This window comes from Vanellus vanellus, assembly GCF_965231255.1.
Source record: "Vanellus vanellus genome assembly, chromosome: 1".
In the NCBI taxonomy this organism is placed as follows: Eukaryota; Metazoa; Chordata; class Aves; order Charadriiformes; family Charadriidae; genus Vanellus; species Vanellus vanellus.
Genome location: NC_138905.1, coordinates 94,117,149 through 94,138,469, shown reverse-complemented (window position 1 = coordinate 94,138,469; position 21,321 = coordinate 94,117,149). Strand labels below are relative to the sequence as shown.

General features: G+C 44.4%; 1 protein-coding gene across 1 annotated transcript; it reads right to left on the bottom strand.

The window, feature by feature from the left end:
* Positions 1–236: 236 nt before the first annotated feature.
* CCDC191 (coiled-coil domain containing 191) lies at positions 237–21,245 on the bottom strand (the record flags this gene model as incomplete). The annotated part of the gene is made up of 16 exons (XM_082498843.1): positions 237–1,551; positions 3,057–3,211; positions 3,594–3,746; positions 4,938–5,081; positions 6,241–6,342; positions 7,717–7,799; positions 9,408–9,502; positions 10,021–10,490; positions 11,808–12,057; positions 12,840–13,030; positions 14,856–15,009; positions 15,794–16,017; positions 16,506–16,684; positions 17,224–17,355; positions 19,682–19,823; positions 21,096–21,245. The coding sequence occupies 16 exons, from the start codon at positions 21,243–21,245 to the stop codon at positions 1,419–1,421; spliced, it is 2,757 nt and encodes a 918-aa protein (XP_082354969.1). The 3' UTR covers positions 237–1,418.
* Positions 21,246–21,321: the final 76 nt, after the last annotated feature.

Sequence of the window (21,321 nt, the reverse complement as noted above, 5' to 3'; positions counted from 1 at the left end):
TCGACAGCTGGGTTTGTGTGGGCAGGGAGGCTCCGACCACATCCCTGTGAGCTCTCCGCATGGACAAACTGCTGGTGCTAAAGCTCCGGAGCCTGCTGCTGGGCCCGGGCACCTGACCTGTCCCATACCACCTCACCGGCAGTGCTTAGCGCTGGTCTAGGTCCCTGACCCTGGACTTCTGTCTAGTGCCATTCAGTCAGCTTCTGATACAATTTGCACCGACAACTCAGTTGTGTTCATTTCAGATTTGGGTTTATTGGAAAATTTCCGTGCTTAAAAACAGGTTTTAAAAATTATTGGATACAATGGATAACAGTAAACAGTCTTCTTCGTGGAGTTACCAAAGTGCTCCCTGTACTGCCAAATGCTTTTGGAGAGAACTTTGCCTGTCTTGTTGTGAGGGGGAAGCAATTCCAGATTCCTGCCTTATGCTGTTGCTAAGACAAGGCATACCGTACCTTAACAGCATTACCCTATCTGCGCTATGCTGCAGGTTACAGTTAAACAATGACAAGAAACTTTCATTTTAATCATGTCAGGTTTATCTTATGTTAAAATACAATATGCCTTTTTCTTGGATTTTGGGTTGGTTTTTTTTTTTTGAAGTGTTGGATCAGGTGAAAAGGCCCAGACAGACTTGCACAATACATCCTTAAATACTAGTTAACCAGCTTGGAAAATCTTTAAATGACAAGAAGATAGAGGCTTATAAACTTGGAATAACCACTTGCCACCAAAATCAAAGTACTGTGCTTGTGAGCTGGCCAGTGCTGCAAACTAGGCAGTCCCTTGAAAAAGAATCCAGGGTTTAGATGGTCCTTATGCGATGCTGTGACCTGGACTGTTAGTAAATATGATCTGTATAAATAGCTCTTCCCTCTCCTCCTCCCATCCAAACTTTCCTGGCACAGTTAGCTAGAAACCATTCTTTGAATGGCCAAGTTTGCAGTAGTGGGTAGTGGTCAGCTGACAGTCAGGTCTGTTCACTCTCTGATCAAGCTGTGTTGCCCTACAGAGTACTGGCAACAGAAAAGCACCAGGTTACTGCTTAAGGAAAAATAAGTGCAGTTCAGTTCTGTGCTTCCTAAGATGCAGGAGGATTCATGTGAGCTCTGCTTGTAGAAATGGTGTTGGCCTGAAACACACCCTGTGCTAGGCTTTGGTCACCTAGGCCTTGCTGCCACCAGTCAAGACATCCCTACAGAGACTTCACATGAGGAAGACCTTGTGGGGAATAACCCCCTGAAGTGCAAAGTGAAACCATCAGGTAAGTTTCTATATATGCCTAGTTTACCACAGCAGTGGCCCTTTGCACTAGGCAGGACTTCCCCTTGGATTTGTTTCAGTCAGTAGGAAGACAGCACTGAACAGAATCAGTCTTTTTGTCCCCTTTCCCAGTCTCCTTTGACTCTCTTCTGTCATGTTTGGAAGTCCGGGAGAATTTCAGCTACTCTCCTGCGTAGCTGGTTTCTTCTTTCCTCTCTCTCTCTTTCCTTTTTCATCAGTAATGGGTACTGCCTCCATGCCTTGAATGCATTCAGCATGAGACTCCTTAAAGAAATTGGGGACACAAAGTGACGACATGCAGATGTGTGCATAACATTAACAGGTAATCAAAAGATGACTTCTATTTGAGGGGAAGCTCCCCTAAAATACCTGTGGGATTTGTACTTTCTGCTGCTAGTCAGGGCTGTTCAACACCTGCATGCAGACCACTCCATTAATGATGTCAGTCATCCCAGGGAAAAATAACAAATTGCCCTTCTATATTCCTCTCTTCTAAGAATTTTGTTCCTCCTCCTGACAGGATTCACTAGCTGGTGTTTGCTTAGTACTCTGAAGATGAAAGATGTTTCTTCAAGAATAAACAGGGTCTCTGAAAGCAGTTTTTTCAGGAAAAATGCAGGCTTGTTTCGTCCAGACCAACCGCTTGGGAGCACAAGTAGCTGGGCTCCAATTTTTACCTGATTTTAATCACCCCACCAAAGGTGCCTTGCCCTGGGTTCCCATATGGGGAATAGGGAGCAACAGTCCTGTCTAAAGAATAGTGTTGCTACATCAAGGTCTGAACTGCCTTTTGCCAGTCAGTGGGACAAGAGGTAATGTGGAATGACAGGTGATTATGCTCTTAGTGTGAGGTCATACTCCTGTAGAATGAATGCACTCTCTTCCTGGGACTCAATTCTCCCTGGTTCCTCCAGTTAGCTGGATTGTTGGGTTAAATCATGCACTGTTCTGATCTTACTGAAACGGCAAGCTAGAACAGGTTCGCTCTAGCATATAAGAGGTGAATTTAATTTAATTCATCCTCCAAGGTGTGGCAGATCCTGTTTGGGCTATGCACAGGTGCAGGCTATTCATAACTGCATGCAGCCGACATGCTTTCATGGTGAGGTAGGTGAGAATATGCTTCTGTTTTCTGCTGAACTTTGACAATAGTTTTTTTTTCCTCCTGTTAAAATGCACAGCTAATGCAGTTATGGGACAATGAGTGAACTGGGTGCATCCAGCTGCAGTCACGATCAGCAGAACTGTCTGCTGTAGTGCTCACTGCCAAGTCAGGCTGATGATGGCATAAACCAAAACATTCCTTAAGTAGGGTTTCTAGTTGATCAACTTTGGATTTGTGAACTAAATCATCTGCTGTGGACAAAACAATACAATGTAATTCCTGCACAATCATTTGGCTTGCTATAATTGTACTTAAAGATTTTCCTAAGGCAGCTTTTAACAGAAGCTGCGTGGCCAGATCTGCTAATCAGCTTAGAAAGTTTCAGCTACTTATCTGCTTTCACTGTATTCTCTTTCAGTAGATTTAAAAGTCCTGTGAAGGGTACCACTAAATTTCCTTCTCCAGGCTGCATGGAAAATTCTTACCATAAACCTCTGCTGATGTTGTTTGTGCATATCACAGAAGCAAAATACCAGCAGTAAAGAACCTGTTTCACATGTTCTTGGGGAGCAGATAATTGACCTGTCAAAAGCAGTCTCTAAAATAATCTACAGGGTATATTAAACCTAAGTAAAAAGAACTGCTGGCAAGGGAGTGCACTTACTTGTTACTGTGTTCAGTAGCTATCTTCAGCTTCTCCCATAAGATACTTTTTTCCTCCGTGATCAGATCAAACCATGCCCAGAAGTACTTCCTCGTGAGGCAGGCTGCATGGAGGGCACTCGCTCTCTCCTCCAGAGCGGAGAGATAATCTTTGTACTAGGGAAGGAAGACAGAGAAAGAGGCAAGAATGGCTTCCTTATCCCAACCCCCAGCTCAATACGCAGAAACAGAGCAGTGCTGAGACTGTGGCATTGAAGGGTAATGGGGACACAAGTGGAGGAAAATTGGCAGGGAGCAGGGTGAGAGCCTGCAAAGGTAGAGGAGCAGTATGTAGGAGACTGTCTTGGGTGGAGCAGAATGATGGAGAGTGGAGAGCTGAAAGAAGGTCTCTGAAGAAGGGAATGATGTTGCTGGAACAGGGACAGTGTAACTCAGCAAAGGCTGGGCTGCAGGTGTGTGAAGTGGCACTGTGGTGAGGGGAAAGCGTGGCAGCAGCTAGCTCGCGTGGTATCATTTTTCCACTGTGGTGCAGGCAAACCTTTAGCCAGTTCCTGAAGCCCTGTCTCAGCAACATATGGCAATAGAAGTCCTCAGCCCGAGACACCTTTTTCATGAGGCTCCCCTGGGTGTGCTGGAGCCAAGTCATCAGGCACTTCCTCTGCAGGCCCAAGCAGTGGTGCCTTTGTGCCACCTGAGTAAAGACAGCAGATGCGGCAGCTAGTTACTTGGACTAGTGACTACATAAAAATAAAGCCACAGAAAACTGGGTACACTAGAAAATCACCTCAGCTTTTGGGGGCCCCCAAAATACAGATGTCTGACAGCTGGAATAACTTACAGGATAGGTTCACACACAGAAGGGTCAGCATAAGGAACAAGACCAGTTTCTCTATCAGGCTACTGCTGTGTCACTGCTAGAGAATATCCTTTTGAATTAGATGCTCAGTTTAACTTATTGTGAAAGGAGCAGAGGCATGGCCTATAACGGTTTAGTCCAACCCTGTCCATAACGCTGACTTACGGAGCAGCTGCTATCCCTCTGCTTCTTCCCAGCCTACGTGCGTTTGGTCGAGTACTGTAAGTAGCTGCTGTTCCAGTGACTTAAATGTAAGCTTCCCAACTTAGCCTTGGGCTCTGTCTATATATTCAGGATATGGTTGAGTGTTATTAATCCACCCCTGATAAGGCATGCCAATTCAGTCATGTATGGAAATGTTTCATTAGTAATATTTATGTGTCAAGGTCTTGAAAGCTACCATTTGCTATTCTGCACTGAAGGTATGGCCAGGCTAGAACAGATTGCTGGATTATCACCTGGTGGTGTCCTGCCTCTTAACAGTGGCCAACACTGCACCAGCAGTGACTCTAGAGAGAGGGAAAGCCCTAGTGATGGCCTGGGACTAATTGTACTGTAGCTACAGTGGCTTGGCAGTGTCCTACTGATTAGTTTTGCTGAGGAGCAAGAGAACTGACTGGCTCATGTCATGTAACTTCAATTATCTTTTTGGTTGTATCACACTAAACTAACTCCCACTGTGTTATTGGTATCAAATCATGTGGCAGTTAGTACTGCAGACAAGTGGAGGCTAACAAAAGATGACTTCTCATTAGATTGAAATCCATTCCTTTCTCTGTCCTTTTGGTTCCTGTTTAATTAGCTATAAATGAGGATGCCACCCTTGTGGGTTTTTGATGACCTTTCAGGATTATTTCAGATGGGGTGATTTAAAGAACTAATATAGGGCAGGGTGTGCAGGGAGAATTTTTGCTTTTTCATCTCTACCTGGCTTAAGAGCCTATTAAAGTTTCTGGTAAGTGCTACATCCATTCTTTTTCCCTTCCTCCCACGGGACCAGCCCTTTCCTTTATCGTCAGCACTCACCACCAGGTTTTCCTGGGCTTGCTCCCTCAGCATTTTCCAGGGCACCATTCCCAGCTTTCTCAGCAGGACCTTCTCATAGTGATCTCTGGCCTTTCTCTGGAGTTGCTGCTCTTTCTCCAGCCTTCTCTGCTTTTCCAACTCTTTCTACAATACAAAGTATAGTACTTTTCATTCACTCTGGATGAGAAGGATATTAAGCAATGACAATAGAGTTCCATATTGGACCTGGGGGTCCTGACCTGACAGGAAATAGGGATCTGCATCATCTTTAGCGGTGCAGACCAGACATGACCCCATGTACTAAAGCCTGTGGTAGAAAGCAGAGCAGTGTCTTGAAAATCCTCATGGAAGATGATGGCATTTCTGGACACTTGGGCCATGTATTAGCATGCGGCCTTCCCTCAGCACTGCAGTTTGGTGTTACTGCAGCTGACACATAATCTGTGGCTACCAGCAGTGCTGATGTAGCAGGAACCTCCTTTTGATGGGCCTTCATCAATATGGGAAGGGATGCTTTGGTGAGCTCGAGGAGGGCAGCTTCCTATGTTTATAGAACTAGACTGAAAACATGTCCAAAAAAGATTCTGAGTTTATGTATGGACGCTACCACTTAATCTAGCCTAAATAGTAGGGGAAGGATGTGGGTATTATATAACTGTACAATATTACTTTTCACCAAGACTCAGGGATGAAGGTCAAACATCCTAAAACACTCAATCCAAGTAGAACAGTAGTTATAGGCCAAATTCCTGTAGGATTTCAAATGTGCTATTTGGGTTATTAGGACAGCTTACTTCCAAGTAACAATAATGAAGTGGGGCTATTCCTAGGCTAGTTCCAAGGAGAGGATGCTTCTGTTCTTCGGGTGGAAAGTTGTCCTTGATATATCTGTCAGGCTTGTTTACTTTTAAATCATGTGTATCTGATATCATTGTGTATGCTGGAGGGGGACACAAGTGGAAGGAGCAGTCTGAAAGTAGGCTGAATGTGCTGCCACTGTGCGGGCTTATGTTGGCTATACCTCAGCAGTGAATGTCCACCAGCTGGGATCTCTAGTCCTGCTAATGAGACAAAGACATTATATACTTCATGGTATGTTTGGTCCACAACCCCTCCCCTAATGTTGCCAAAAAAGGTAAGGTGATGAGTCTATATAGCAGGTGCTGTGCTGTGGAACTCTGCTCTACTAATGAAGACCTTCAGTCCGCATTACTCTGGCTGTTGACTGAGTGCTAGTGGGTAATGCCTCTTCTTCCCTAATCCCTGCTAGAAGTGGGGGGAAACAGGTTAGGTGTTTGGTCACCAGCTTCTGCTGCCTTCTCTCCTGCCGTCGTCTTTCCTGCTGAGCTTCTTTTTCTTCTGCCTCCTTCCTCTGTCGTGCTTCCTCTTCAGCCTTGAGCTGGGCCTTGAAATGGAGAAAATGGAAAAGGCAAAATTTAACTTGAAGCATGTGACCTTTTCAGAGAACACAGACCTCTAACTTTCCCAGTATTCCTCTAGTATTGAGCAGCACCTGAAACTTCAGAAGGAGGCAGATTTTGTCACACACTAGACATGATCTGTGCTGGACAATGAACTGTGGAAGGGAGAGGAAGGAAGGACTGGTCTTTCTACTACTTATATATCTTTCTTTGCCCTAAGTTATAGTATTTGCCCACTCTTCCCCTAAAAAATTTAAACCATACATGAAGTTATTTATTGATAACCTGACTGCTGAAGTCAGTTCTGAATCTCTGGGCTGTACTCTGAAGTTTTACTTCTACGTGCAAAGCAGCATTACAGGTACCCAAACGTTTCTTTCCCCAAACACTGAAGATCAAAGAAGTTGTTTTACTTCAGTACTGGTCATACTTGGTACAACATCTTTCTCTGAATGTTTATCTACTCCCCTTCCAAATCCCACTCTGCTTTTCATTTCACAAAGCTTTTGCTCTTGACGTATGCATCATCAAAGGCCTAAAACCCACACCAACCCTCATGCGTGATTGCTATGGTTGTGCTTCTTGATCTCTAGGATCATGGGAACTGCAGCTGAGGAAACCTAACCTGATGCTTGTGTGCCCACTCTATGGTTAAACTGTTCTCTAAGGCTTGTTTCAGCCTCCTGCATATGTGAGTGCATCTCTCTTGCTTAGAGAAGGAAGAAATGCTGGTTATTTTAGGACCCTAATTCTTAGCCTTCTAATCCTAATGCAACTTACTATCAATGTTTTCAGTAACAGCTTAATGCCCTGAAGTTAAGAAGGCTCCTCTGTTGGATATATATCACAGAATTTGTGTATTAACTATGCAAACATTTTCAGTATCTTCTCTCTTCACTAGAGATTTGCTAGAAAGATGCAGGATTTTTACTAGGTGAGGCTGCATGTGAGCAGAAAAGAAAGGCAGGGGAGGGGAAACCCACCACTGCCAGGTCCAATCAAGTGGATCTCTGCATGCGCTTCCACCCTTCCCATCCTTGGCAAGGACAAGTTACAGTCATGGGGTAGCTGTGAAATAAGTGCTTGGGTGGTGGTAAGGGAGGCTGCTTCTAGAATTGCAACTGCATCAGCATGAAGTGTCTGCCTGCGATATGGCAGGGCTAGTGCTGTCACTGTATGCAAATGGAGCAATAACTACTTCTTTTGATGCGTGTTGGACATCTACTTTCTTACAAGCTATAAAACTCCTGTTTTGGAGAAAGGGCCTTTTCTTTGTCCCTGACTCTGGGGTTCAAACAGCATTTCTTGTAACTGAAATGGTGTGAAAGAAACTTTATTTCATTTTCTACTTCCCTTACCAATTTTTCCTCTTCTCTTTGTTGTTTGGCTTCTTCTAGTTTTCTCCTCCGTTCTGCCCGCTGAGTTGCTCTCTCCTCCATAGCTACAAAAACAGAGGACATAAGGCTCAGTGGAAATGAGCTATAGGATAACAGCAGAATTTGGTGAATATGGATGACCACTTCACTCTACTGCCAGGGCCCTGTTGACCTGGCAATGCCAGTACAAAGGGACTTGCTTTTTTGCAGCTTTTTATGGCTGGCAGTGTCATGAACAACGAATCCATAAACACTTATGAGATGACTCGGGACTACCCCAGTTAGATTCACTCCACCCTCCTTGTCAACAGTCACAACCATAAGGCTCAGTTATGAAAGGAGCTGTGTTCAGAGGTTTTACCCCTGATTGAGTGCTGAGGCTCAGGGCAGCTGATGTAGCAGCAATTGCTATGAGGTCTCCAATAAGGTCCAATTGCTTATTTAAAGGGTAACTTCATGATGGAAGTCAGCCCTGCCACACTGACACATAAGTACTTGGTTCCACTAGTGAGAAACTACTGTTTAATGCTTCTTTTGGGAGATGTAGTGATCTTGCTAGCTATCCGCAAAAGCATTACAGTGCTGATGTGACCACACAGAACATTCACTGGAGTTGAGAACCTGTGCTCACTTCTTCTGAAGTTGAAAATGAAGCACAGGCTGGAGCAATCAATAATGGGGGGGGCATTTAAGTGTTTTGACCACAATAGGTTTCCTCAGATTCTTTTCTCCTTTTAGCTGTCCCAGGATTTTCTGCCAAGAAAATATCATTCAGTGATAACTTATTCACTGGATTTTTTGGGGATCTTCAAACAAAAGCACTTGAGTGCTCTCAAAATACACTTACTGTCTCTAAGGTGTAAAGAGTTCAGGCAAATCAGAGTGAGTGATGGCTTGGACTAAGTAGCATTGGAGCTGAACACAGTCAGTTAATGAAAGGCAACTCTTAATGCCCAACTATCACAGCCAAAAAGCTCTGGTGATCCCAAAACTGTTAAAACATCACAATGATCATATTCCAGACAGCCTTTCATGCTGACTGTGACAACACCCCAGTTGATATGAAGAACATGACCTAGGGATATAACAAAACCTGATCTTAATTTACTGCATGAAAAGGCTCTGCTGCATGTTTAACATGTATATGCTGTTCCAATGTGGTCAGAAGAAGGGAAGATATCTCACAGAAGGCAGATATCTGGAGCTCCTTCCCCAGCCTAGCTACTGTTGTCTCACAAAACCTTGGGTAGGCACTTAATTCCCTTTGAACTCTCAATACCTCTGTCAAAGTTAAATGAAAATGATTGGTCAGTTTAACTGTTACTTGGATGGACAATGAGGGGAATAAGACTGACAGCAAAGAAACCCTGTGGAGCTTCTCTCTCTGGGTCTTGTCACACCAGAAACAATCACAAGTGTCAGGAGTAACTGCTACCACAGTGTACTAAGCATGGACTAGAGGGGCTTGCAGAGGCCCAGGTTTTACAGATGCCTGACTTTGGCATGAAAACAGCTCACCCTCTCACAGCGCTGATCAGGCTGGGAAAGTGAGTGTTGAGTTTTACTTGCATACTGTCATTAACCAGCAAGACTGAGGTGAAGAAAGAGAAAAGTTTCTAGACAAGCTGTTGAGAAAAGTGGTCTGGAATGGTCTTTTCTCTCTAGAACAATACCTTTCAGTATGGGATGAGCTGAGGTCAGCTGGCTGGAGGGCCTCCTGCCTTGCATCACTGCCCTTGTGTTTTCTGGCCCATGAGAAACAGGTGGGCTATGAAAGGGAAGAGTAAATTCATTAATGAATGTGGTCAAATGATGTCTCGTACCTACCACCTATGGTTGAGAAACAGACCTTGCAGTTCCAATTCTCCATTGTGCTGCATTTTTATTCTGATACACCTTTCTTCTGCTTGAAATGGGATTAATGATGCATTCTTGCAAAGGAGCTGAGTACCCAGGGCTGCTGCATATTTTAAAATACTGACAATGACACTCTTTCTTTTCTCTTTTTTCCCCCCTTACTAAATAAATCCCTGCTGCTACTATGTGTGACACTATAGTGCTGCTGTTTCTAAGTGGATCCTCTATGGATCACATGGTGTCGAGCCATTGCAAAATGGGAGGATGGAGAACTGTGGCCAGCCTCATACTACCCTTGAGGCGAAGTCACAGGTGAGGGAAGAGCAGACAGCGCTAGCATGACTAAAGTGAGCCTGGCAAATTCTGGCTCAACTTGAGCAGGAATGAGACATGCTGATGAATTAAGCCTGCTTTATCAAGGGCATATACCTCAAAGGGGTCGTATTCTTGCATCTGGATTGCTTTTCTGTCTTCAGTTTTTCCTTCCTGGTTTGTGAAGCAGAGTTGTTAAGCGGCTGGGTTACAGCCATGGCTTGCGCTGCCTCTTCTTTTGCCCTGCTCAGCCTCTGATTTTCCTGCAGTTCAAGGATCAGCTCTTGCTGTTTCTGAAGCTGCTGCCTCTGCTCCTCAATCACACGTTGCTGGAAGGCATGACGGTGCTCAAAACGGCTACCATAAGCAGGAGCTGTCCTTGGACCAGGGGCGTGAAACTGCTGGGGGAGAGTGACTATTTGATTCCTGTACACAGTCTGGTCCTGAGCACTCAGGGATGCATGTTTTAGGGTAATCTCCCAGGGAAATTTGGGTTTTCTGTAGGAATGAGATGTGTGAGCGGCATCCCAACAACAGTGGTCTCTGGTCTGGTCAGGTTCTTCCTGTATGAGGCAAGTTTCAGTTGGCTAGGGAGGGGGAAAAAAAAATCAGGAAAATTTGGCATTGATTAAAACCAAGCACTCTTCTGCCCTTCCTACATAGTAAGTATTTCTTTAATACAAATCTACCCTAATTCTCAGGCATCTCACTAATCTCAGCTATACAATCATTATCCAGTTCCTAGCAGGGCAGAGGGGCTCCGTTATGCACAAACTGTGGGGCTGTAGGAAAGAACTGCTAAGGACCTGTGTGCCATTTCACTGGAAACAAGAACTCCTGATCAGGCAAGAGCTCTAGCAGGAATACATCCTGACTATTTTGTTAGGGAGTACATCTCAGGACACCTCATTTCTCAGGGATTAGCATGTTCCCTTTTGGACTGTGGTGTCCTCACTAAGCACTCAGGTGGAGAATAAAGGAAAAAAACAGTTGAAGTGACCTATATGGCTGATCTACTGGATATTCACTTTTCAGATGGAAAAGAAGTCTACAAGGTGCTGCTTCCCCTTTTCTCTTCTCCAGCTTTGCTAAATATTACCATGAAGCTGGTGCACAGCGGGGAGTGAGGCTGCGCCTTTTCTGACACGTGGCCTTTTTTTGAAGAGGCATCAGATGTAAGGTCTGCTTTCTGATTCCTAGGTCAAACCCCAGATTCAGTCCCATCCTTCCAGCACAAAGTTTACCAATGCATCAGAAGAAAAATACGGGCCTACTAGGATAAGCACTGTGAAAACTCAACTTTTGCTGACACTTAAGCAAACAAAAAGCTTGACCTGCAATAGGTGTATGTGAGCTCTCATGCTGGGATCAGGACACTGCTGTGGTACGGGTTTTATAGACAGAAAGGAAGGGTCGGCTCTGACCTGACAAATAACAATTTAAGGAAGCAACCTCTGACTCTTCTCACCTACCTCCTTGTGACGTGCATTATCCCGAAACAGCCAGTGACAACCTTTTTCCCCATGCTTAAAAGCCAGAGAGCTGCACAGGCATGACAAAATCTCTTGTCATGCAGTCAAGCATTATTCTTTTTCAGTCTAAGCAGGCATCAAAGATGTAACTAATCTCTCAGCAAAAGCGATCTAGGGGTTGGACTCTCATTGCAACTCACAGTACATGAAGGGTTGTTCTCTGGCAGCATTAGAGATTATTTTTAAAAATCATCCATTGTCCTTCATGTTTGATGAAGAACTTCTCTCCTGAACAGTTGCAGACGGGTATTTGGGGGTCACCCCGGGAAAGAAGCCTTCATCTGGGACAATGCACTCTTTATTTCAGATTGCACAAAAGTATTTTGTAAGAGTACTGAGATGCCAATGGACAACAACATGGTAAGGATTTACCTTGTCTTGCTGCAAATCTTGATGACGGCTTACTTCTACTGTCCCAGGCTTGTTAACCTCCGGTGGCCTGTCCAGACCACCCTTCCCTAGTGACACTGCCTCCAGCAGCTGTGCCATCTTTCTTTTTGTTTCCTCCCTCTTGATCTGCAGCTCTCGTTTTTCTATCTCTGCTTGGCTCCAGCGCTGCCATGCCAGAAAGCAGCAGCGCAAAAGCCGTCGCTGGTTATGCTCCACAGACAGTTGTGTTTTCCTAAATGAGAAAGCACTTGTGTTATGATAGGAGTGAGGCTTCTGCCCAGGCCTGCCTGAAACAATTGCATCAAATACAGTAGTCCAGGCCATGGCACGATGCCCCATAACTTCTCAAGTCTTTCTATTGCTTAACTCCGAAGGCCCTCTAAAGCTGTACAGAGTTTCTCCAAGGAGGAGTGGGAGGGCAGAAAGGATGCCCGTTATTTTGAAGTAAGTTTCCCTAGTTCACATTTTGTAATTTCCTATGTTACCCTTGGGCTGTAGGATAGGTACAAAAGAGGTATCCTGTTCCCTTGCCAGCTGCATAGGGGGAAGTGGCAGTGCCTCACCACACAGCCTGCCAGACACCTGCAAGAGCAAAATTTTCTCTGGCTGATAGGGAATTCATCCAACAGCCTCCTTAATGAAAGGCACTGGCCCAAATGATCTCTACTATACTACTACTGAAGTAGGAAATAACTATATTAATAAGGAATAAATATGGCACCTCATAGTCTCTGGGGTCCAGAGCAAGCCAGGGTGAGATTTCCAGGAAAGATACCTAGAGAGACAGTGAGATGCAGGCTTGTTGGAAAGTGCTAAAGCTCTTGTTTATCTATGTCCTCCTTTTAATCTGTGCCACAACGCCTCTGGCAGACTGCAGGCAACGTAGCAATTTTTTCAAAAAGCTACTGATTTTTCTCCTGCTGGCTGACTGGCAAGCCCCTTTTACAGTCCCCAGTCACGGCACTGCCAAATTACTGCTGCAGTGGGTGGAATTCCACAGGGTAAAGTCACTACCTGTTTCGATCTTGGAGATGAGCTTCCAATTGCTGTGTCTCCTGCTCTACTTTCTGGGCCCAAGCATAGTTTCTCCAAGCTCGCAGTGCCTTCAGTTGGCATCTCCAGTCAGCAAGGGCTCTGGCTTTTCCCATTTTAATTCTGTGCTCCAGAATGACTTTCAGCCAAGCAGAAAAATGTCGTTGCATGCACTGCATGGGAGAGTTTCAGAAAACCAATTACAAGATACAGCCTGTCGGACAAATGTTGATCCTCTCCACCCTTCCCCTTATCTGACTTCCCTTTTAGAGATTCTTTAGAATCCTCACTTCCAATAATTACCTTGAGGGTAAAAAAAATAATGTAGAGCATGTGCAGGTCTTCTACAAAAAGCAGAAAGATAACATCATGGGGCTCTATGCATTTGAGTGAAAAAACACTTAGATCACCAAGCATAAAGGAATAAAATGGGTGAGGAAAGATGTTTCAAAATCTAGAAAATGTCTAAGATGCTACAGGTAAGAACACTTCTGTGGAGAACAGTTCTCAAATATCTCCGTGATCTCCATGGACTTTTTTTTTTTCAAATTTAGACAAAAATTAAGACACTTCCTAGCGTGAATTTATGACACAACCTAAGCTCACCCTTTTTCCAGGAGGAAGCCAAACCTTTCCCCTATTGTGTAATTAGACTCACTGCCTGTGGGAGTGATTTACATTGTACAGAACAGCAATTTGCTATCTAATCTACCCCATAATTCTAGCCCTGTCACTGCAGACACTGTTCATTTTGATCCTCCAAGTGGATCAACTCACAGGACTCAGCCATTCCCCTTTTGTCATAATGCCTTCTTTTAATTGCATTCCTCTCACTCACTGAAATCTCCAAATAGAGACTTATGAAAAGGACAGAATGTCAATGCATTAGCTATTTCTTTCTGCTTTAGGAAAATAATCAAAGCGTCACTATTGCTTAGCTCAGCTAAGTCATGGCTTCTCACATTATGCCAGCCCTAAATTGTTCTGTGGTTTCATTCAGGCTTATCTTCATAGCTTAGATTGTGCTGGAGAGAGGTTGTGTACTGCTAAACAGTAGCCAAGCTCAAATCCAGCAGATCGGCAGATGAAGTGAGCCATCAAGAGAATCACAGTAAAAGCTATGGGATTCTTCTATAAAAAAAAAATAATAATCTAGATGTAGATAAGTAGACACTAACAATGATGACTGCTCTATTAATTAAAAACATTGTGATGGATGGCATTCATGCCTGCACTTATGGAAATTTATTCCCTTTGCTGGGACTGCCCATATAAAATTATTCAGTACAAAAAGATTGCTCTTTAATTGCAAGTATTTGATACAACTAGGTGTTTAACCCAGAGCTGGCAATGGTATCAGAATAATTAGGGTAAAAGAAACAGGTTCCTACTAAGAGTTATTAAAGTCTGCATGTTTGCCTCAAAAGAGCTGTTGCAAAATCATAGAATATCCTACTGCACCCCGTGGGAGTGAATCCTTTAGGAACCCATTATTGGGGATGTGCTGGCATACTTCAGTTCTTGGAGATGCAGCTCAAAATTCATCCCAGGCCTCAGCACTTCTATCCTTTCTCCTCTCCCTGCTCCTGCACCAGGATCTGCAAGGCAATCTACTATCTTCCCATACATACAATAAAAGCTTATCAGGTCCTTTTGTGCCACTTCCCCCCTGCCTCCTCTGTACATTTGCCTACTTCTCAATTGCAGAAGCCTTTATGTTTGCAACTGTCCCGAGTGTTGCATGTTTTCCACAATTCTAAGTGAAACATCCCACTGAGTACATTTGAGGCATAGACACACTGGGGATGGAGGCTCTGGATTTCTTGCTCCTGGTTTTATAAGATACTTTTTGCCCCGCTCTTCTACTTTCCTGGTTTCAGGGGAAGGGCTTGGAAGAAGTAAAAAAGTTCTGTCAACCAGGACTTTTTACTTCAGTTTTGCAAACTGTAGCTGAGGGCAGGGAGCTCAGAGTCTCAGATAAAGAAGGGTGATGCTCACTCTCTGCTTATTGGTGTGAATCTTGCACAGCAGCTCCTGAGCCTTTCTCTGTTTCTCCTCTTCTTCCTCTTCTTTCTTCAGGACCAGGGGTGGTGATGCAGGAGATGCCTCCTGCATTGGCAACTTCTGACTTTTTTCTTGTCTCTTCCCCTCCCTGGAAAGTGAACAAACATACAGATCCACTATAATGAGGGAAGTACTGTAGCACAGATTTCACTGTCATTGTGGCCAATTCTAAAAGAATAACCTCTATAGCATAGAAAATGGATGATTATTTAATTTGGCCTTCTTAGAAAACAGCCTGTGTCATAGTTGGGGGTCCCAAACATTAAACAGTTTTGCATTTCCAAAATATAGCAGGCACAAGAAAATAGTACAATTGCACTAAAGCACTTGCATGAGAAGATTTAGGATGTCAGGGCTGCCTAAGTAAATAAATGGCATCCCTACAAGTCACATATCTGTGACAATCCAAGCTCAGCAGAAGCGACAATTATGCCTCTGCAGAATTCTCAGCCAAGAATGCTCTTTATTCGCTCATAGCTGAGGAAGTATTGTAAGTGCTAGACTTTCAACACAGACTGTTTTTGTGTGTGTACTGGCTTTCATGCTGCAGTAGATGCTAACAAGACTGGATGTGGCCACACGGAGCTGATTGAGAGAATGCACAGTGGTGCCAACACACTCCTACTTTGTGATTCAGTGTACCTAATGGTAATGGCTGAAGGGAGGCTAACAGTATCTTTAGCCCATCTTCCCACTAACGATAAACTCAGTGATTGACATTGGTTACAAAGGAATAAAAAGTTTTGGGAGAGTTCAGAGAGAGGAATAGCAGACGTTTCCTTTAGGACCACCACTCCTCTTAAGTTTAGCAAAAGGAGCTGATAAGAGAGTGTTCCTTATGTTTCTTTCCATGCCCCACCTCTCCCTCTTACGTTTTCCATGGTTCTGCCATGGTATGCCTCTTCTCAGCCATTTCCTTTCGCAGCTTCACCATTTCCCTCTGGATCTCCTCTTCCTCCTTCTTGGCCTTCAGGGCCTTCCTTCTGTCTTCCTCCTGCGCTTGGAGCTTGGCCTCAGACAGAACTGATTTCTTCAGGGACTTTTCTCGTCTCTGAAGCTCTAATGCCTTCTCACGCCTCATTCGGTTTTCTTTCACCTGGGAAGGAGGAAATCAGCAAAAGTCAAAGCAGATGCCAAAGCCTGAAGAATCTGAGGTTCATTGTACACTGACAGGGTGCGTCATAATCTACCTTTCACATGAAGCAAGCAACCCTATCCATAGCTGACACTGGCTGGACTGGTTCTGCTCTCAGATCAGCAAAAAACTCAAGAGAATGAGATTAAACCAGTACTACTTGATGGGTGCGAACTCAGAACTGACTGCCATGGCGGCTTTTCATGTCAGTCTTCAGAAAGGGGGAAAAGCTGAACAGATGTAGTGAAAGTTGATTGTGCAAGCTGCTGTGAATGGCTAACACGGACATGGAAACGCAGTAATGTTTCAGCTAAACTGTGGAAGGGTAACCTCAGGTATTTGCCTCCAAGTAAGAGATTATTGCAGGCTGAGAGAGAATACTGAACATTTACTCTAATCCTATAATCCTCCATCTTATTCCTTTTAACTGTGCTGCCTTGCCTGCTCACCTGCTTGTGTCTGAGCTCCATGATTATTCGTGGATCTGCAAGTTTTTGTTTTTCCTTGATGTCTTCAAGTCTACAGTCTTTCACAATCCCACAGTTCACAGCTTCACTCTGTAAAATATGCTGTAGGTATTCTTGGACAGAAGAACTTTCCAATTCATGTTCTAGATAGCTGCACAAGTCTGAAATGAGAAATTCAGATTATCTCAGGCTAGTCTGAAATGAGTAAATGCCTCTATCTCAGATCACAAAGCCTAACGTAATTAAAGGGATCACTTTCCCAGACTGTGAATGCATTTCTGATGAAAGCCGACACACTGACTGCACTCCATTTATCCCCAAAGAGTCTTAATCAGTGTCCCATTGAACATGCCAGCACAGTAACAACATTTCGTCCATTTTTTACTGCCTTGCCTCTGAGCATCTCAAATGACTGTATAAATTTGACAGGCTCACAAATACCCATACACAAAAGAAATAAAATTTCTCTTTTACAAAGGGAAACATCGAATGTTTATGAGGTGCGTTTGTGCAGCGCTACAGCAAGCTGCTGTAAGAGCTGGGGGAGAAAAATCATAACCTCTAATCTTGTTTCTACCAAGCCTACTATACTTGCTTCAAAGCAACTTTTACCTCTCAGTCTTACAAGCTATAAGGCCTGGCTCCCTTCTCCAGCACATCCTCAGAAAGGAAGCCAGGAACTGCTTTGTTGTGCTCTCACCATCAAACCGCTCATACTTCAGAGGGGCTGTAGAAGGCTCTTCCGGGAGGACAGGGCCAACTTCCTCTTCTCCATTGCTCATCAGCTCCACTTGCAGTTTGGACTTCATCCAACTACTGAGCAGCTCTTGGGCTACCATGAGGAAACAGACTGATGAGTTCACTTGCTTAAAAAATATATGGGTAAGTGTAAATTAGCAAGAGACTGTCTCTGGGATAGTTATATCACATGCTGGAAAGGCTGTCTAAAATACCTGAAAGCTGATCTGCAACAGAAAATGGAATAAGGCTAATAGTTCTGTTCTCATCTTCTTGATCAATAAAAGAACATGAAGAGAAAGTAGCAAACTTTTTCCCCGTCACATGTCACAGATGAATTCTTCTCCATCTCATTTTTTCTACAAGATTCTGTGGACATTTAGATCACTCGTGTGATTATTATAGCATTTATCAAGGAGATGGAATTCACATGAGGTAATTCATAACTCAGATAGCTTTCATATGTTTTATGACTGCACTTGCAGACACTTAGATATTTTCCACATGTACAGCCAAGGTTGTCATGTTAAATACAAAAAGATCCACTGCTTGGACAAATGTTTGCTTCGTGTGTACGGGTTAATCTTTGCAAGTACCACAGCTCCAGGGACAACTGGTGAGTCTAAATTACAAATCTGTCAGGTGACAAACTTCACCGGGGACAACCTGTACTCAGAATTAAGACTGCAACTACAGGAATGCACCCATGATGGATTTGGTACTCCTCAGTGGGCTCAAATGCTTAATGAACAACTGGGTATAAAGCCCTTCTGTGGACTTTATTTGCATCTCCACTCTTCTATGGAAAAATGCAAAAATTCCTTTTTCAGAGTTCCTACTCAAAAGCAAGGACAGCTAATGTGGCTCCTGCCTCAACAAACCACCTGGCCTCACTGCATGGGTGGCCAAGGTGTTCCTAAAGCAGAACACATAGCTATAAACTACAAGGCATCAGGAGCAGCCCTGTGAGAAGCTAAGCCATCCTGAGCCATCTGTGTGGAGAGGATGGGCAAAGAGCAGGGATCTCAGTAGCCACTGCACTGCAAGTCATCCCCTGTAAAGGCACACAGCCAATAGACAAGAGGAAGCAGCTGCTCCAAATCTCTAGTTCTAAGACAAAATGAAGATGCTCCCATTAAGTCCTGGTATTTCTAAGGCAATAAAGCCTTTTTAAAACTTCCTTAAAAAGGGGTGGGATTTTTGAAGAAAATATAAATCTGATGTTTATTGTTCTTTAAATCACTTTTGTTGTCTTTTATAATCTCTCAGGTTAGCTCAGGAACAAGGAAATATATCTGATAACAGAAAGAAGAGAGAAAAACAGCTTATCACTTTAGGAAGGGGTACTTTTTTGACTGGGAAATGTGAGCTCCTCGTAACTGGAGTATAAGAGTTCTGGCACTTCTCTTACCAATACCTTTCTTTGCAAAGTGTAGTTAATACCATTAAGTATTCTAATAATGGATTCCAGATAAAAGGCTTTCCGTTGAGCTAGGAACAATCCTGAGGGATTGGTAGCTATAAAAAGGAAAACCGTAGCAGAGAAGGACAAACAAAAATAAAGAAACATGAGGAAAGCAAGCAACTTTTCCACCAATTGCAAAGACAGCTCCTTTTGAGCCACCATGCTGTATAAATGCATTCAGACAGTGCACTGTAAGCAGATAGGTGTATTCCACGCTATTAGTAGAACCTTTGATGATTACAAGTGAAAAAGCTGACTTCCTGTATTGAAGTGGATGCTCCCGAGACGTGTCTTCATTCCGTTCCGTCAGGCTCACTTTTGAATCTTAAAAGAATGGTTAACTCAGTTTTTAAAATCCTGTCTCCTATCAACTTTTTAAGCTCCAGATGTACTTCTAGCACTGATGGGAGATAATTTCCCTCTCTTTTGTTTTTATAAATGAACTGCAGTTTTATTTTCAAATTTCAATACGCACTTGTGGCTGCAGGCATTACAAAGGGAATATTTAGTTAGCTAATTAGTGAAGAAAATTTTGCATGGGAATCAAAGCAAAACCACACAATTATTTGTAGATGTCAAAGTTACACAGAGCAACTCAATTTTCACATCTGGCCTGCTATCAAAAATCTATCAGGGAATTTCATTTGGTTTCCTACAGCTGACCAACTTGTATTTGACCATAGTGTGTATTCAGGGGCAGTATTTGTCCTTGTTTGACATGAAATCACCAGGAGACAGAGAGCTTATCCTTCTCTTAGGTATGCTGATTAAGATCTACCTTGAACTCCAGCAATTGATTCTTCTTATGCCTTTCTCTATCAGATAAAAGGCATCTTACAATAAACTGTTTCTTTTAGTCTCAAGCTTTGTAAGAGCCTGTTCAGACCAGAACCACAATACCAGATGAAGAACAATTAATTTTAGGCAGCTTGTAGCAGGCAGTATTTCAGCTCACCTTCCTCACAGGCCTCATCGTGATCTTGCAGCCGTTCCACAGTTTCCAAACTCATCACAGGACCACAAGGCCCCTGTGGATACCTTGATCTTTGAAGGGAAAAAGCTTCAGAGACAGCATACTCAGAGGCTTGCTCCACTCTCTTTAAATTAAAGAAAGGAAAACATTGCTAAGGATTGCTAGATATTAATTTTTAAACTTCCTATATCCAGGTTTCTCCTCCAGAGAGAGCAAACATTAGTGGGAATGTAATGCAAGACAGTATGGCTGTTATAAGAAACAGATTTTCTTTGAAACACGTTTCTCTGCTCTTGATTGACTGAAGAAATTGGACTTAAAAATGATTAAGTAATAAGCACTCATTTGGCAATTAGTGCCAATCATAGTGATTGGAGAACACGTTGGGAGAACACAAACACCCAGCCCCTGGGGGCTGAATGGAGACTTGCCGAGTTAGTCCCCAGCAACCACCAATTGGCATCAGCATTTTGTCATAACCAGGCAGGCTACTGTGTAAATAGTCCGAGTGATTTTCTCTCCTATATTCATCTCTCTGAGGTGTAAGTGGTCCTGACATGTCACTGTGTTTTCACATGTAACACCTGCACCCCAAACAGCCCATGTTTCTGCAGAACTTCTTCCCTTTGCAGAGGTCTAGGAGGCTGCATGAAGAGGCAGGCGCACACTCCTGCCTGCCCTACGAAGGATGCTGAAGGTGGGAGTAAGGTGATACCCAAGGAAGAATACAAAAGGAAGTTCACCCTAGAGCTCATTTTTCTTGATCTTAAGTGGTTGTAGATGCAGAAAGTGCTTTGAGGTAAATCACTTCTGTTACTTGCCCATACATACAACCTGCAGCGCTGCTCAGCAGCAAGTTTTGTGTGCAACCCCTGGGTTTTATGTTTAACACCGGGGTACCTTACTCTGCAGTGAGTTACTGTGCAAATTACTTCACCCTGATCCAGTGCTCCAAGTTATTGGAGTCAGACCTTGGCGGGAAATAAGATTTTTTTTTTTTAATAATAATAATAATAATAGTGTTTCAACCACCTGTCTCTACTTCCGAACCGGAGTTTAACACTGCCGAACTCAGCGCCATTCCCTCCAGTGCCGCGCAAATCGCGCTGCCGCAGCCCTCCCACGCACCCGGGAAACCTCTTCTCTGAGCCTCACCCTGCTCTTAAAAGCGGCCGAGACCCCACCGGACTGCCTGGCGTGTGCACACCCCACCTGGAACTTCTCGCCCGCCCTCCCCGCCGCCGTTAAAGCCGTTGGGGGCGTGGTGGCGGCGCGCGGCCCCTCACCCGCAGAGGGCGCCCCCTGACTGGACAGCGCCCTGTAGGGCGCCCCCTAGCGATCACCGCGCCCCGCCTCACCGCCCCCCACCGTCCCGAGGCCTACCAGGCCCCGTTACCTTCGGCCCGGCCCCGGCAGTGAGGCGCCGCCAGCGGTATAGCCAGGGCCCGTGCCCCTGCAAGGCCGCGGCCACGCCGGGCGCCCCCGCCGGGCGCCCGCCCCTCTCAGCGGGGCCCGCGGCGCACCGCGCCGGGGGCGGCTTCGCCATGACAACGCCACCTCCCCTCGGACAGGGGGCGGAAGGGGCTCCCCGCCGCCGGCGCACGCTGATGACGTCCACTGAG